This window comes from Polypterus senegalus, chromosome 13 (genome assembly GCF_016835505.1).
Source record: "Polypterus senegalus isolate Bchr_013 chromosome 13, ASM1683550v1, whole genome shotgun sequence".
Classification (NCBI taxonomy): Eukaryota; Metazoa; Chordata; class Cladistia; order Polypteriformes; family Polypteridae; genus Polypterus; species Polypterus senegalus.
The window spans coordinates 86,642,913-86,662,018 of NC_053166.1; the positions used below are offsets into that span (position 1 = coordinate 86,642,913).

The following is a 19,106-nucleotide window of genomic DNA, read 5'->3' on the forward strand; positions in this document are numbered from 1 at the left end:
AAATCCCTTCTGTCCTTTATTTCTTTCAGGTTGTTATATCTGGAGCATGAACTATGTCAGAAGCATAACAGCAATTAATTAAAAGAGCTACCGAGAACTAATATTCCTGAAAAGGAAGCAGACAAATGTAAAGAACATTCCCCTTTCCATGTTCAGCTAAATTTAAATGAAGATAAACATGATTGGATTCAAAATAATATGATGCAAGGAAGCAGAGTTTTTGAGAATACTTGTTCAGATAAAAAAAAATGTAAAATAATATCTGTCTCATGATGCTGATGCTTTCTGTTGATATAATGACTTAATGTAAATCTTTTTGAACACAGCAGTTAAGGATTAAATTTCAGTTTTTCTTTTTTATCACCTCCCACACTGTCCCCCTGTTGCTAACATTATTGCTTAGCAGACAGAAATATAAAGAAAGCCTTTCAAAGTGCTCATCGACAACATGATCTAGATTTTTTGGGATAATGCCAATGCTGAGGGGATCATGCAGCAATTCTTGTCTAGCTAACTCAATAATTTGACAGTTGTGCAGTTATTTTCAATTGACTTGAAATTTTTTTTCAATTCAAGTTGACAAGGAAAATTTTATACTTGTTGGTTCAAGAGTTTTCTGTACCAGCAACTTTTGACAAATCAAACACACTATGTGTGGCACACACAAAGAAATCAATTAAATAAAAGTATTTCTCATTAAATGAAAACAGCCTCTGTTTTACATTTTAAGGACCAAGACTTAAAAGCCAAAGGGTAATGCTATATTAGTTTACAAAATTTGCTAAAAAAAAAAAAAGATAGCTGGCATAACAGCATCCATTTCCCACATCCTTACCTTATCAATTTCTGTATTTTGCCACTATGAAAGTTCAGATTAGGACTAAACTACAAGACTAACTTCTAATATTTAACATTTGCTTTTAAAGACTTTTCTGAAAAGGCAAATAGTGGGTGGCACACAAAAAGTAGCCTACATCTCATGGTGTGCACACCATCGTAACACAGATCTGTTGTGATAATCACCTTGGCTTTCCATACAATCCACAATGACTTCTGGGGTACAGACAGAAGGGTTTATTTGTTTCAGTGAATTGCTCATAGAACCAGTAGGGTCTCTGTTTTTCACCCATTGAATGATTTTGCATTTCCCTGGAGCACCCGGATATTGTTTCTCAAATGCCTAACGTGACAATTTAAAGGAGCACCATTAAAAATTGTTCTTCCAATAAATATGGCACATCTTCTCTTCAGTATTCACACTGATAACAGAACTAAGAAGGAGGTTTTGGTTGGAGTGGTGGCTCTGTGGCTACGGATCTGCCCTGGTATCTGGAAGGTTGCTGGTTCAAATCCTGTTGGGACCTTGTGCAAGGCCCTTAACCTGAAATTTGCATTCTTAAGAACATAGGATGTTTGATAACTGAAAGAAAGGAATGTAGTCTTCAAGATTGTTGGTTAACCAACAGCTGTATTGCTACAATCTCTTATTCAAACACATTCAAAATGCTGCATGGTCTCCATTTCAACTTCACGACTCTGTAGTTTGTTCCTGATTCAAACAGCCCATTGTGTAAAGACATGCTTCCTGGAATTAATCCTTAATGAATGCCCCCTTAAATTCCACTAGTGTCCTTAAGTCCCTAATTTGATATTTGATGGAAAGGATTCTTTATTCAGATGTTACCTAAAAGGCTCATCAGTAATACTTGTGCTCTAAAGCTATAAGTAGGTCAAAAAGCTAACCATACTACTAACTCAGCCAATGCCAGAATTACAAAGCTTGCTCCCTTCTGTCAGTACCAATACAATCTTCACTCTGTTCTGCTAAACCATTTTCTTTAGTGATTGTGAAAATCGACTTTTGGCCTGCAGAATTAAAGATAAGAGCATAGAAGACAAATAATTGTAATGCCTCCAGCCACACTTTTGACTCTACCCCTTCCATCCCAACAGAAAGTCATTGTTCATTTTGGACCTGCAGCCTTGGTTAGGACTCTCGACAGTATTTTTCTACAATAATATTTATTATGTTAAGCCCTAGCCCTACCAATGGATGTTAAATTAAGATACCTGTTGGCTCTCTAAAAAGTCCTACATGTCTTTGTTATCTTACACTTTACAATATGCATATATCAGAAGCACATCAATAAGGTTAAACATTTTTCATGGAATTTCCTATCCATCTCTGCACATTCTTTGCATTTTTCTTTTTTATCAAGAGGCACTGATGTAAATATCACATAAAATGGTAAAATGAATACTTGATGTACTTAATTTTCTGTACTATTATTAGCTGGAAAAAATGTAGAGCAACAATTGAGCTTGCCTGTAATACAGAATGTGGGAAGTGATTATGTTAAGAATTTATATTTTCAGACTTTTTATTTTTATTTGTATACATAGTTTGCAGGGAAATGAAGCTTCCCTTGACAGTACCCATACTAAAGGTGCATTCAGTTTGAACTGGGAAGTTGGAAATTCCGAGTTCCTAGTCAGAATTTTCAACTGGAAGCCCCCACAAGTCAGATTTCCTACTCAGAAACCCGGGGCTAGTCTGTCAAGTCCAATTTTGCCCGACTTCAAATTATGATGTCAACCCAAAATGACGATGTACACCTCAAACTTTCATGAAAGCTGTAGTATTATACTCTTTATTAGCACTTCTGACTATTTGTATCAGTTGTACACACAGTATATTGTCCAATCTCTGTCTGTGGGCATGATGCTATGATGTTTGGATACACAAAATGCCACATAATGCATAGTTCAGTAGTTGTTCAAAGCAAGCAAAACAAGAGTTTTCTTGGAGGCGTTCTTATTCTGAAGGTTTTACTGGAACACAGTCAACTCAGGTGTGATTTCATTCCCTGCTCCGGCATCTGACTACTGAGGTAAACTGAATGCAGCATAAGCATTATAAATCAGTGGATTAACAATGTGATACTCCTTTATGTTTTGTACTAAGATTATAAAATGGCTCTAACACAAACAACCTAACAGGGCCAACTTTTGTCAGCCTCCTCCTGCATTCAAAGTGTGGTTCTGACTTTATGTGTTTGCAAAGTTGGAGCAATAGCTCCTTAAAATGAGCTGCATGAAATCTGAAGGTCCACGACAGATCCACAAGTGTAAAGAATCATATTATTGTAAGCATTGTTCTAATAACTGTGCATTAAGAGTAGAGTAACATTAGAGTTAAGCTGTACATCTGTTTCTGTTACTAAACTGCGTAAAGAGTATTTTATGCGGGTTATTTATTTCTCATGCTACTCTTTGAATTTGGGTCTTTCTATTGTCACATTGTTATGACGACGCACATGTTAATTTAGACATATAAGATAATTCACCAAGCCATATTTATGGAAGTCAATCAGAATAGTTTACTACCCTACCATTAAATCTGCTGAAAGCATCTATAAAGACTTCTTGTTGAGCACTAAATGCAGTATCTAAAAGTTTATATTCTTTGAGGTAATCAGATGCTAGAAGGAAACTCTCTGCCCGACAGATGGAGGCAGCAAGTCATAACAGATTATGAGCTGGTGGTTGATGGAGGATGAAACTTTTGTCTGCTGCTGATTTAGACTGAAGCTTCTTTCCAGAAGTTTATCTTTTCTTTCTGAATGTTCCCTTAATGCCTACAATACAAGATAAACACTAAAAAATTAAACTGATTCATCATTTTACACATCTCTAATTCAAACACATTCAACAGTGAGCACTAGATTTAGATTTTTTTTCAAATAAAATGACATGTTAAAAGACACTTAGAGTGTTATGTTTATACATAAGCAAAGCTAGTGACTTCCAGTTTAAGCACTGATATGTTTATTAAGATTTTGTTTTTATAATATATGCAGTATACAATATATTTTGCAAAATTTAAAAACTGTGGATTGGTCATAAAAGGAATGTTGCCTTATGTACCATTTGCATATGCTAGATTTGACTCTCAAGTAGACTGACACTCCACATACCATTACAGATCATTGTTTACATGTATACACAAAATGTATGTATATTTTCTAAAGATAATGACCTATGTTTGTATTAAAATGAATTTTACAATATACTGTATTCAAGGATGGTGACACTATGCTAAGCTCAACGTCTGTTTAGAATTTAAGCACTCTTCCCATGTCTAGAATTTAGCTGTCGACCTTAAATCGTCCTGTCAGTGAGTGAGGGTGCATGTTTGAGCGTCCCCTGTGATGGACTCTCACCGGGCCTATGGTTGGTTCTCGCCTGATGATTTCCACTTCAGCCTCGTACAACCGGGAATTTAACGAAGTGGCATCAATAATGGATAAATGGATATTGTGCTTATAAATTATATTCCAAGCTCTTCACAGATTGATTGCTTATTTCACTACAGTTTATTATTCATCCATGTTGAAGTAATCTGTTTTTAATTAACAACATTAAGAAGCTAGAAAGATGATATGGTCCCACTGTTCCACTAAAGAATATTTTTTACTCTTGCCTTAATCTTAAACATTTAACGATTAATTTCATTTTGTTCTACTCCTATCATTTCCTTTTCCCCCTAATCAATCATATGGATATGGAATAAGAGTACAAACCCATATTTGGTCTTGGTTCCATTAAAATCTGATCACAAGTTAACATAGTGTTGATGGTGCTGATTAGGAACAGACCTCACAGTTTTTGTCTGTTTCTGTTCTGTTTGAGTTGTGGTTCAATTGCTATCTTTAGTTGAATCCTATAGCACCATAAGGACAGTTTCTAGACTTACACCCATGTTTCCTGTTGCTCTGTTTTCAACACATATTTCTCCTGGAGTTGTAACCATTTTACCATTTTGTGTTTCCTCACTATATATAGTCGTATGTGTATCTGTTTTATTTTTCCTTCACCATAACTGTATCTAGGCCTTTGGAATTGAACTTTTTAAACATGCCACTCATGTTGTACCATGGGTATTTTCCCAAAAGTATTCCAGTCATGCTGGCCACTGAAATGCTGTTTTCTCTTTGGCAATGGTATTTTGGCAATGTAGTCGATGTACCATGGCTGTCTTGACACAGTCTAACGGAGCAACAAAGAAGAAGTGCTGTAGGTGGCCGAAACTAACAGACTTTGACAAGTTATTAAATCAGCTTATGTAAATGCAAATGGGTTATCTTACTTATTAGCAGCGCAATTAGTTAGACACCACTGTTTTTTTTTCTTCTTTGTTATTTTCCCCACACAAACATGCTCAGGATATTTAGATGATCTGCTATAATGAAATAATCCTATGAAACTGTAGATAGTTTTGCACCAGTGCTATTTCTGTTTTATAATGACAATCAATCTGAAGTACTGGAATAACTTTGAAGTGTTTAAATGCAAGGTCAACAGAGGTGAGCAGCCCATTAAAAGAGATGGTGATGTTCTGTCTAGTGAATATAGAAAATATTGCCTTTTTCTATGAATACATTTTTCTCTCTCTGCTAGTTACAGTGTTCTTGTTATCCTATTATACTTGAGCAATTTTCCATAATGGTCAGACTGCACATATTGCTATATACTGTAAGACTTATGGAAAGCATTATTTTATACTTGTGGTTGCCCTGAGAGATCCCATTTAGACTAGAGAGCTGTCCTTGAATCTTCTTTGGTTGGACACTTGACTAAACATTATGGATGTGGGAAGATTTGTGCTACTCCCTATTATTTTCAAGGAACTCGCACTTGTGAATGATATAACCTGATTTCTTTAAAGAGTGAGGAAGGAATAACTGGCCATACAAAGTGTCAGAATATATTTATAAGAATATAATTCAAAACAGTACTAGGCAATGTCCTTAAAAATTACAATTGAAAACTGTGCCAAGCTCATAATGTATCTAATTAATGGAAATCTTCTTAAAAACATAGCCTTATCCATGACAGGCATGCAAGGACCCATTAGCATAAACCTGAACAAGCCTGTAACCAGGCAATTGCACCTACTCAAGGTAATAAAGTCGCTGGTACCACCAAGACCAACAACATTAAAGGGATTAATGGAATGTAAAGGAGCAGCCTTTCTCTTTTTTGCTACCTGCTTTACATGCCATGGCTAAGTATAACCAAGATAAACTATAAACTGGCAATAGCACTTTTTCGTACAGTCACACTCTATGGCCCCCAAATAGAAGTCTATTTCCCAGCATGTCTGATGTTAATACTGTAGTCATTTCTTCCCGACTGCTGACCTCTTCTCTATCTGATTCAGAAGACAGAAAATGCATGCAAGCTTAGGTATAACTAATGAATATTTGTAACGGTGGCTTACCTGCAATAAGACTACACCCTGTATTGTGATTTAGTCTTCAAGATTATTTTTACTCTTTAGTATCATCAATTTCTACAATTGCTGGCAAACAATTGTGAAACAGATAACAGCATCTGTTATAATTGCTCATTACAAATTATTTCTTATTTTTCTTTTAATTTGAAAGGTATAAAAAACAAACAATTTTGTCATAATTTAATACATTTTACCTTTTAAGTTCTGAGTATACGTCTGAACTGAAATACCAAACTGATGATTTGCATTATTTTCATTACATTTATTTATTTAGCTGGTAGCTTAACAAATGTGACTTCAAGATCAAACATATACAGCAGAATCTATTGTAGTTTTAAAGCTGAAGACTCAATACGGAATGTGACTCACTCAGAACTGAACCTGTAACTTGGTGGTTCAAAGTCCAACACGTCAGCGGCAAGATCTCATTAAAGGAATACTCCACTCTGAAAGTAAATACTTATATATATTTATCTGTTATTTACTCCATATGTCTGCGGTGGGCTGGTGAAGTCGAACAAGTCCCAATACAAATTCAAATACCAAGAACAAAACGCAAAGCAGAAAAATCACAAGGTGTGTAAAATGTACAAAAGCTCATGAGGTCAAGCCTCCAGCGTGCGTTCACAATGATGCCCAAGGACAGAGGGCAGTTGCTTTCAGTGATTGGCAGCTAGCCCCCCCCTCTTGAGGGACCACCCACAAAACACAGAAAACGTAACAAAGGCAGCTTATATACAACAACAACATGAAAAATAAAGAATGATGCACATAACCAACATAAACTAAAGAATCAAAAGTGAACAAAAGAGACATAAAACAAGAATTTGAATTCCAGCCAGGGGAGAAACCTTGGCTGAGACATGACATGATTCAATTAAGGGGCGCACCTGTTACACAGAATTGTGGGATAACCATAGTTCCCTACTTCCGACCAATAGGCTAAATTTTGCTTTTTTTTCAGTTCATTGCCAGAAAAACCAATGCAAGCTGGGAAGTTCAAGTTTTAGAGAGCAGTGACCTGCAGCATGTGTGATGCAAAGCCTTTTGAATATTTAATGTTCTGCAATAATTAAAATGTGTAAACAGGCACCAGTTAGGGCCGATTTATACTTCACGCTCAGAACGTGTATGTGCCCGCATCATGGCTGCCATGCGTTCCCAGCGTTCATTTCACGCGTCCTCTGAGCAGGTCCTCAGAAATTAGCGCGACGCGTGCGCGAGTTGCAGTACCAGCAAAAGTCAGGCGCAGTGTGCTAAAAGTCGGAACGTGACGTCAGAGTCTCTGTTTACTATCTACATGTGACAGCAAGCCTCCAAACAGATCCTACGGGATGAATGCTTCGATGTGGTGAAGCAAAATGCCGACATACAGATGCATTTGTGGTGCTTTTATATTTAAGCGTCGCATATTCCCGATCGTAATGACATGATACATTTTAAAAGTCTCACATACCATCTTTTGTGCCGTCTTTTTTTTTTAATTATAATGTATAGCGCTGTATTTGAGCCACTGAGAAAAAAATAAAGGACACAGTGAAAACGTGTATTTTGTGATTAAAGTGGAAATTTCAGCTTTAATCTCGAAATGTCCACTTTAACTTCGTAGTTTACTTTATCATTAATGCCAACCATCGTAAACGTCATCCCAGTTTTTAATTGCTATGAGCTTCTTGGACCTGACAGCAGCGGCAAGCAGTATTAGATCGCCACACAGAACAAATTAAATGTATGATATTCCAACTCTCTGCACATTTAGAATCTTTAGATTTGTACTTGATACCACTTTCATGATGAAATGCATTAAATTGTATATGTTACATTTTACATATAATTTTGTTTAAGTAATGAATACTGTTAATAATTACACACATGGGGGAATAATTACGCACATGGGGGTGACACGGTGACGGAGCAATAGCACTGCTGTCTCGCAGGGAATTATGTTGCTGGTATTTCCTGCTTGTCTTCCACACTGTGCTCTGGTTTCCTTCCAAAGATATGCAGATTTGGGGATTTGGTGCCGCTAAAATGACGCTAGTGTATGTGTGTGCTTGTATTCACCTTGCGATGAGCTGAGGCCTCGTCCAGGGATAGTTTCTCACTCGTGCCCAATGCTTGCTGGAATGGACACATCCCTGGATTGATGGATTTAATCAATAAACATAATTTTCAGAGATATTGTGGTAAGGTGTCATCAGAATTTAATGAGTGCTCTAGGCAATTCACAACACAGAGAAGCCGAACATGTTCTCACCGTGATAATATCTTGCACTGCCACCTGGTGGATTCCTCCAGATTTACGTAAAGTACACGCGCAAGTATAAACAGTACAACGCTTACGTAGCTGGAGCGTGAAGTATAACTCTGGCCTAAGACTACAAAGCTTGGTGTGCATTTTGAAAATGTCTACTCCAGTCTGAACTTTTGCCTATGTATAGCATGCACTTTATTCATCACAGGGGGTTGTGTCTGTATAAGATAAAATATGAGCATTGCTTGTGTCCAAAGCTCTGACACCTCATGACCCTACGTAGAGTTAAATAGATTTAAAAAAAAAAAAAAAGATGCAAGCTCTTCTTCAGAGGCACTGGGCACTGTATGAAATTTATGAATAGCAGAAACCCATAGGCCAGTGAAATGCATCATACCTGGCATACAGTCAAGCAACATTCACTTAGATTAGGACTGAATTTGTGAAGCTGTGTTATGTCAACAACTAGCTGTTATTTTTATTATGCGAATGAATTATAGAAGTTAAAACAGTTTTATTGTAAATAGAAATGTTACATTATGCTTTTCATCCCAGAAACAGCGGTGAAGTACAAGTACATTAAATTATCTATCCCAAGTTGACATCTTTAAAGCCAGGTCAGCTTTGTTGTTTCATTACAACTATTGCAAAAATCACAAAGGAATGCATGCCTTTAACTAAATGCTACCTCAAACACTTTACAAATATTATAGCAGCCATCAGTTATACCTCTTGACCCAAAGAATACAGTCACCTCATGGGCCTTTCCTCCTTCTGCTTCTTTTCTCTTTCTCTCTACATCAATGATTCCACTTTCAGTTGCAAATCCATGAAACTGCTACAGTTTGCTGATGATACCACAATAACTGGCATCATGCCATGAGATGAAGGTGGAACAGCTCTTCAGTCGGTGTGCCCTCGGCTGTCTGAAGCTGCCAGGTATGAAAATGTGCGCAATGGTTATGCACTTTAATAGGCCGTCTCTCTGCTGATCCCTTAGTTATGATATCACTGTCAGTAGAGTGAAATCATTTAAATTCTGGGGCTCACTCATTAAATACAACTTGTGTTGAAATGAAAAAAAATCATCTTATACAGTTTATTCTTTCCCAGTCAGGGCTGGCTCATTTTTATAAAGCATTTAAAGGAAGTATCCTCCATGACAGTTTGGTCTGACAATGGATCCATTCACTCAGAATCCAAACTACTGGATAGCAGAATGCAATCTACTGGATAGGTTCTATGCACACCTTGGGTCAAGAAACACTCAGAAATTGTAATAAAAGACAAAACTTGCTTATGTTACCACCGAGTTCAGTTATTACAAATCAGAAAACATTAAAGGTCACTCAACCGCTGCCCACCCGAATATGTCTTCTCTTTTGTAGTCACTCAAATGATTTGACAAACCGCTCTCTCCCAAAAAGCTTCCTAGAACAACCCTCTCCCTTGCACATAAATAGAATAGCACAATTGAAATGCATATTAAATTGGTTTATGAATGCTTGTTAACATGTAATGTGTGCAGCATCTTCATTTTCAGTTGGCTCATATAATGTTGGGGTGATGTCCGCACACCATTTGTAAATTGTAATGTCTGGTTTTATGCTACTGTTATTGAATTTGTTGCATATAAATAACAAACCAAAACACTTTCCTTCATTTGCATACAGAATGATAGATCTTATGTATAACAGCGTACATGAATCTGAACAACCGAGTGCACAATTACTGTATGTTTCACATGGTATGATACTCCATTAATATTGTAGAAACTTTTTAAGCTTTATTAGTAATTATTTCTTAATTGTATTCATGTATAAAATAACATTAACGTAGTACTCAAAGCATTGCAAATACTTTTTTATCCGAATCAAATCCATCATTTGCCCTTTAAACATCTACAGGTTTTCTTTCATTATGGGTATGTCAGATTCTCTGCATATAGCTTTGGTTCCTTTTAAAGTTCTAGTAGGATTGCGATGCTTTAATCAGTCAATCATTCCATTAAACTTCAGCTATTTAAGTTGAATGTTACTTTATCTTCGGTTCGTTTCCTTCTTTTGTAATAACCCTCCTCCATATTCACAAACCCTACAGGCACAGTCTCCTTTAATAAGGGTTTACTGGACAAACCAGATCATCATGATATCCTTATTTTTTTTTTCATTCCTTCCTCTATAAGAAAAACTTCTCCTAAGGGCTGTCAAATTCCATTCCACACTTCTTCTCATAGTAGTGGGTGATCTACTAGACTCTCTAACTTGCTTTTCCTCATCTTCACATTGTCATTATTTTTGACAATGAGCAAACAGTTACGGCCAAACCCTGTGCGAATCTCTGACAGCATTAGTTATATGATTCTCACTATCCCCCGGGGTCTGAGGGAGTTTTTAACCATTTCAATAATTATAGCACATCTAGACCAAGGTGGCGTTCTCATATTAAAATCTTGACAACTTACTGTAATTTACAATTCCTACTGCAAATGAAACAACTAAGTCTGCCACATTGCTTTAAGCGTTCGGCATGATCATTGACTCGGAAGAATCAAAGCAGCTTGTGACTTCTAATTAGAATTTTTGCTCTCTTATTTTTCTTTTTAAATATAACTTTAAAGAAAACACTGCTGATTAACGCATACACATTTACAGGGTAAAAACTTGTATATGGTTATATATATTTCTGATCATTGCACAGAGATGAATATAAAATTTACAATTCATTTTTAAATATTTTATATGTTTTACAATGAGAACCGAAAAACAAGGCTTAAACAAATAGTGGAAATGTAAATCACAGCTGAAAAGGATATAAATTTCAAACCATTAACATCCCCAGGGATTACTTTAGGAAGCCATGCTCTAAACAGATTAATGTTCTATAAAATAGTTGCACTGATATACAGCCATATTTTACACATGTATACCAAGTGGTCCCCTTATATATATGACTTTTAATCTCTATAATCTATCAGAATTGCCTCACATACTGGCCATGATTCTGCCATCGTGTCTGATTTACAGATGATCGCCTTTTATGTGAATAGGTGGGTGTAAGCTGTAACTGACACTGATGGCTGCCAATTTATACACCAAGAGGAGTGAGGCAAAGAACACAATACAGAATAAGTGCTGTTATGGAAGAGAAGCGACTGCTCTTTTCAGTTGTTTTTGTTCTGCTTCTTTTCTTGATTATTTCATTTTCATACTAGTTGGTATTGTCTTTTTTTATAGTGCCATGAAAAATACCTGTGCAGTACAATTACTTCTTAAGCAATTCTTTGTGCCCACAATGACTGATTCTTGAAGTGTGATTTTTGTGCCACTGAATTTCTTATTAAGAAATGTAAAGTAACAAAAATCTGCCTTAATAAGCTATTTCCCTTTATGTATTACGTGAAATTGGTTTACTCTTAAACTATTACACTAGTTAAACGTTAGAAACAAATATGTTATTAAAATGATTAAATATGCAATAATTAAGAACAATGCAATTTTCCAACAAAGACTGAGTTAACTGATGTGTTACAGTTGAGGAATAATCTGGAGTTACCCAATCCAGGAAGAAACTTTAAGAGTTTGTCTGCATGCAAATAATAGAGTTGTAAGAATCATTGAATTACATACTGTGGTAGGATGTTGATGTTTCTAGTGGCTTGCATGACCTCCCCATGAACTGACTATAAATCTCAATTGACAGAATTAGTGATTTTGCATATACAGTATGGTTTTTATGCCAAATGTTACTTTATTATGAGACCCCAAACTCACCATGCAGCAAAATTCAATGGGAAGTATCAGGGGAATTGAGAAGACATGTTCAGGTGACACATGTTAAGTATTAGCGTCATTTAAAAAAATGCCAGGTTTAAGAGTAAAACGTTACCACAGAGCAAAGGGAACTGAAGTTATAGATGATAAAATCTTTACAGTAAGGAAAATGTGATAACATGAACAAAAACACAGAGGTCACTATTTTGTGGTGTGAAAGTTAGAACCAACTTCAACAGATATTAAAGAATAGGATATTCATCTGTAATAAGCAAGCCCACATTGCAAACCTCATCAATGTTCCTAATGGCACAAATAAATGAACAAAAGTCCAATGTATACATTACAGGGTGATACGCTACTTTAATTTTTTGTTCTGAATATTACCCAACTATCACAGTTAATCCATGCAAATATAGTACTTGCTGCTTCTTTCACCTTTTCTATTTTCAGAAACCTCCTTGATTAACTTTATTTTTATTTCCAAAAGCATGTGCCATTATTAATCTAGAGTATGTTACTAAACGTGTAGGATCTGCATTTAACATTCTGTTCTCTATATATGCTCTTACTTTAATGACGTTCTGCCGGACTTGAAGTGTTCACACAATGTGGACTAGAAACAGACACCACCAACACCACATTAAACATTGTGGAGACTGGCCCGGACATAGACAGATGGACACCGATGGTTCAACAACCAACACACGTTTATTCATATTCTATATACAAGTACTGTATCCAAAACACATAACCCAGTGCCCCTGCACCAATCACCTGTCAAGTCCTGGCCTCTCAAAATGCCTTTACTCTTCACCGCCTTCACTCCTCTGCTCCAGGCTTCGTCCTCTTCCACCCAACTCCAGCTATCGAATAGAGGGAGGTGGCCCCTTTTATCTTCAACCGGACGTGCTCCAGGTGCCTCCCAATGAGCTTCTGCCGGCACTCCCTGGTGTAGCGGAAGTGCCGGCTGTGCACCCAGAAGCACTCCGGGTGTCCCTGGTCTTCGTCCCCCCAGCACTTCCGGGTGTGGCAGAAGTGCGGAGGACCAGGGCTCTCCAGGCATTCGGGCGCCCCCTGGCAGTGACCATGGGCCCCTATAGGGTTGAGCTTCCATGCTCCATTCCCGTGTTCCCCATAGCCACCAGGGCAGTCGCCCCCTAGTGGTCTGGAGGAGGCATAATCCCTCCTTTGGTCCTTCCGGGCATCCCGGCTGGGTACCACCCCCAGCCGCTCGCCACAACATGAAACTTGTATTTAAGTATTATTATTTGTAGGGAACAGAGGATTGTAGAATATGTGATGAGTCTCAAAAGCAATAAAAACAGCAGTTTTCAATTCAGAACATAAATGGCAAAAATAATCAAATATGCCAACTACAGAAATCCTGTTTTGAAACAATTCATAACTTTTTTTTCATAACTTTTCTGCAGTTAGCCTTAGTATTGATAGCACCAATACTATCAATTTGCTGATTGATCGAGCATGATGTTTTTTAATATCTATCTATACGACAGGAACTTATACAAATCAGAGCTAACATTACAACTTCTTCAGATGTGACTGATAAAAATATCACTGACTCGCTTTTGTGTCTTCTTTCATTTGTATGTCTCCAGCACAAAAGCAATACTAGAATTCTGCTAAAATTGTGATGCTGAACAATCAATCTAAACCACCGTGCACCTACTGTGAGGTAACAGAAAAAAAGCTTAAAAAAATGAACATTAATAACATTAATTACGCTGGACAGTCTCAGAACTTCAAAGCTAAACAAACTGCCATAAATTAAAAAATACAGCACAAGTCAGATGGCATTATACCCCTCTTTTCAGAAATTGGATAAAAACGTGTACAGTATTTGAAAAAAAAATTGAAACAAAAATACTTTCGTACAATGATAGGCTCACAAAAGCTTTAATATCACTGTAGTAATCAGTAAAGGATTCTGTAATATCATTGTGATGCATCACAAACTGCTGTATATTCCAAAGGGAAATCCACAATGCCTTTCCAAATTGAGACAATACGCAATATTGTATCATGAACACTGCAATATGCTGGCACGAAGAGGCCATATTTTGCAAGTTACTTTTTTGCTATAAAGCGCCAGTGAATTGGTTCCTAGACGCTCTATTGATATACACAAAACTTGGTTTGATCCAAGTATGCGCCGCCGATTGCCTCCCTTCACATTCGGTCGCTTATTGACCGCGACAAGCGGCAGTGCCAGGCTGCGTATGTGCGCATTATTATCCCTGGGATGGCAAAGACATTTCAGTGCCCAGCACTCCCCATTTCACTCTTCTTTGCTACATGCCTCTTAACCTCATCTCAGCCGTAATGTAAGTGACTGAGCTGTCTAAATCTATCTGCATTGGCGATGGAAATTCATGGTGAAAAGCACCAATCCCCAACCTAGGGTGAGAGCAGCTAATGAACCTCACGCTGAAGTTTTGCATTAGTGCGGATGCTGAAGAAAAGGGGCAGTGGATGCTGCGCCGAGCTGCTTCATCCACACGCGGAGGTGATGCGCTCGGAAAAGGCAGTGGACCAATATACGCGTGCGAGAGAAACAATTCAGAATAGACTCCGCCAAGAGATGCTCGTCTGTGAAAGACGCTATTAGCCGACATACAGAACATTCTGGAAATGGCCCCTTTATGTCATTCATGTCTAAATCCTCAACAGAAACACGAATGTACTGTTTTTCCTGCAGCAGAAAATAATAGTCACGCAGATGCCGTCCACGAGAAAAGAGAGATGCATGAATAGTACACGTAGAACATCGTGGATGTGTTTTCATTTCATGTCTTGCTGCACAGAGGCGTACCCTGCCTGCTTCTGCGTTTCACGACACCTTGCTCGGAATAACCCACCTTGCTACAAAACACTCAGCAGATACTAATTTGCATTTACACGGCTTTGCAAGCAGTCAACTTTAGCTTTTCGCCGTACAAAGCTATTGAGCCACACATGTGAACTGCGCACCCGCATACATATTCACATCGACAGCACCCCAGCACACCAACTTAGCTCCCATCGGCTTACGAAAACGGAAACGTATATAATGCACATTAAAAAAAAAAGTCAAACCACCCGAGCGTGTTCAGCAATGCGTTAATGTGAGCCACTCAAAGGCAAACGCTTCAGAAATTTTCACACACAGCCCAACAAGTACCGCAGAGAAGCTGGCTACGACGCCCAGTCAAGCACACGTCTTTCACTTAAATTGTCACACTGTAATCTCTTTAAGCAGTACACAAGACAGCACATTCACTAAGCCGAGAGATGCGTTTAGGCAGGTGCTGGCCACGATTTGAACCGTTATGCGTTAGATGACAGCGCTACACAAGGCTTAGGAAAGAATAAACTTACCGCAGTCCTCGCACAAGATCCTCCCAACATCTTTTTTTAGATTCTTCCCGCTGGTGTCTACAGGAGCAAACGATGCCTTGAATACTAAGTGCTCATCAGTTGGGGCCATGAAAAAAATGTATTTGTGGTTCTTTTTTACTTTGACGCACGGAGCCTCTGAACCAAAATCCCCGATGGTCACTAGCTGGTTTCTCTGGAGACCCCCGCTGTTGAGGGGCCACACGTCCAGCACTTTCACATTCACACTGTGGGGCTCCTTGGTGACATTACTAGCCACTGACTGCACCTTGCCTTCAATGACCACCGCCGATCTGAAAGCCTGATCCTGCAAAGAATTTAAACTCGGGGAGTAACAGGCGAAGGAGACCCCGATGACCAGCATGGAGAAATGAACTGGATCAAGCCTCATGCCGTCTGCTCTGGCTTTGTGGTCGCTGTTGCTGCTGCAGTGCTCTCGTTGTTGTTGGTTGATGATGATGGAGCTGAGTTGAAGTAAGAGACTGCAAATAGGCTCCGGTAACACGGCTGAGCAACAGACCTTGCGTAAGTGTCCATGCCATTTGGATATGCTGCTTTTCCAATAGTTTGCAACGGGGAAACACCAGCTAGGAACCGGAAACGGCGTAATGCTAGTGGATTAAAACCCCGTGAAGCATTCTTCTCGAAAGTTATTTGAAAATGCAGATTGCAAAAAAATATACATTTGCGTATGTATTATTTATTGAAGAATCACCTGCAATACCCCCCGGCTTTCGCAGTCGCCGTCCTCCTTCTGTTCACACGCAGAAATTCACCAGCCTATCCAGAGCCACAGGCGCTACAGATCTGACAGGGCATGTCTCGCAGATCCGTTGCGGAGGAAAGCTGCAAAATATGTCCTTTTACGTGTAGCATCGTTGCGAGAGGACTACCTACCCGGCAAACAACATCACTGCAAAACTGTCTATTTATTGTCCCTTCATAAAAGCACGTACCCACAGAGCCGTAAAGAGCGAGACCAGCTGTCTGCGCGCAGTTTCGTCCGTCCGCAACTTATCACAGGCAAAGGGATTCCTGATTTTATTTTGCAGACCTTAGACATCGAAGGGAATATTGCATTACTGAGATTTTCAGTCCAAGAATTGCATCGATCCAAGCATGAAAAATAGGCAGGAATAACTTAAAATGCAATACCGAGCCGTTTCTTGAAATATGTCGTAATTTATGGCTCCCAATTTATTAATTCTCTTACTGTATCATAAATTACATTCCGGTCACATCCAGTGCTGTGGCCTCACTAAACAGATACCAACACGTCAATGCTGCATTAGATCGGTAGTATTGAACATATAGACGCTCAGTTTCATTGGGCCGCAGTAATCCAGAATGACGATTCGTAAGCATCAGTTACAATTAACTGTATAAATACGGACAATTACGTACACGCATACAGCAGTTCAGAATTGCCACGCTAATATTCAAATGCGTATGTACGTATTGTTGCAGACTTGCGTGTAATATCTGCAGTGGTATTAACCATAACAAATTGCTATTTTATGATAGGAAGTGGTGACTTTAAATACGATACTTGATATGTCAAATAAGGCCAATATTTTATACATCAATTGTAAATAAGCGGTGTTGAAGCAATTGTGTCTTTTGAGTGGAATTGAAAAGCTGTCAATTTCATACACACAGCGGCCCCTGCTGTTGGAAAGAGGCGGCTCATTGCAGGTAAGAGGAGAATGCAGCATTCCAGCTCCTGTCGAAAGAAAGAAAGAAAGAAAGAAAGAAAGAAAGAAAGAAAGAAAGAAAGAAAGAAGCTTTCTTTATCAATAAAGAAAACGGTTGTGATTGCTGTCTTCAGGCAACTTTAGCCTATTGAGCCTGTATCAGGATAAAAAAATGAAATGACACAATGACACTGAACTATTAATTCTTTCATTTTACTCATTTATTTTACACCACATAAAGAATTTACAACTGCAAATGTGTTTTAAAGCAGTAGGAAAGAAAATAATCAATAATGCAAAATTTTAAGAGGGTCACTATATAACAAATTTGATGGTATCATACAAGACATGACTTAACAAGTCTAATATTTTGCATGTGCCATAATCTGCCATTTGAATTCAATGAATAATAATAATAATAATTATTATTATTATTATTATTATTATTATTATTATTATTACTATTATCTTGTAAAAATCATTCTCTGCCTTTTAAAAATCTCAGCTGTTCCTCCCATATACCAAGGACACTAGTTTAATTAATGGTCCAAAGTTGGCACATTATGAGTTGGTGTGTGAATCAGTGATACCTGCAAAACTTTCTAGATTGGTTCCTGTCATTTAGCCAATGTCTGTGTCCCTAAACTGTATTTCAAATTATTATTATTATTATTATTATTATTATTATTATTATTATTATTATTATCCCACTATCAAGCCCTGGTTTAGCAGATTAGGAAAATGGATTGATGAATTATTATTATTATTTTTAATTTTAAGTTCAGTAGTCACAAAAAACACATTTAGGAACTGTTGAAAGAGGAACAAATTGTCAGCAATAACCCCTCCATGGCTCTTGATCCCCATCCACCCTCCTTAAATTACCATGTGAAAAGGGTTCCATATTGAATTAAAAACTACTGATGCCCACAAAGACCATTGAGAGAGGCAAGACAGCCGCAGTGAGCCCCAGCAAAGAAAAACAAGTAAGAGAAGGGGGAAACAAGGATTAAGATTAGTGTAATGACATAGATCCTTCACCAGTGGGGTGTGAACCAAGTGTGCAGCAGATTTCCACTTTTCTATATTGGTTCAAGAAGGGTTAGATTAAGGAAAGAGGATTTCCAGAAGTTTACAGGGAGTGAAACTGGAGATTTCCAGAGAGAGGGTAAATGATCTTAGCAGAGATGGTTCCCAGATAGAATCTCCTTCACTGGACTGAAGTCAAGGTAAGAGAAGGGAGATCCAGGGGAAGAAATACTGTGTACAGTATGAGTTAAAAGGGGAATATTGAAAGAAAATGATTAGATTGACAGTTGGAAACATTTGTCCAAAAAGTATAAATTGAAGGGCAGTCCCAAAATGTAGCGAAAAGTGCCAGGGGCATTTAAAGCCCACAGGTGGCAGATGGGATCAGCAGTCAAATGCATACTGTTAAGTTTCCAAGGAATGTCATCCAAGTGATGTTCAAATTTCAGTTGTGTATGTTGATAGTTGGGGTTTTTGGAGGATGTTGAAATATTGTTAAATACATTCTTCCACAAGATGGGAGCGTATGAAAGGAGGTCATATTGCCAGACAGAAACTAAAGATGATGCTAGCTTAAAAGTTGGAGATAATAAGCAAGAAAATATATATAGGAGGTGGAAAGGCAATACAGAGGATATTAGGACCTGAGTAACTTTTAACAC

At 37.9% G+C, this 19,106-nt stretch overlaps 1 protein-coding gene across 3 annotated transcripts in view; it reads right to left on the bottom strand.

Moving 5' to 3' along the window:
- LOC120541981 (pro-neuregulin-2, membrane-bound isoform-like) overlaps nucleotides 1–17,796 on the bottom strand; it is a 664,098-nt gene extending 646,302 nt beyond the window's left edge. For 2 of the 3 annotated variants that reach the window (XM_039774031.1, XM_039774029.1), the window contains exon 1: nucleotides 15,704–17,796. In XM_039774031.1, the coding sequence (XP_039629965.1) occupies nucleotides 15,704–16,112 (409 nt within the window). In that variant the 5' untranslated portion in view covers nucleotides 16,113–17,796. The remainder of the gene's footprint in view (nucleotides 1–15,703) is intronic. The other variant, XM_039774030.1, reaches the window with a different exon arrangement.
- Nucleotides 17,797–19,106: the final 1,310 nt, after the last annotated feature.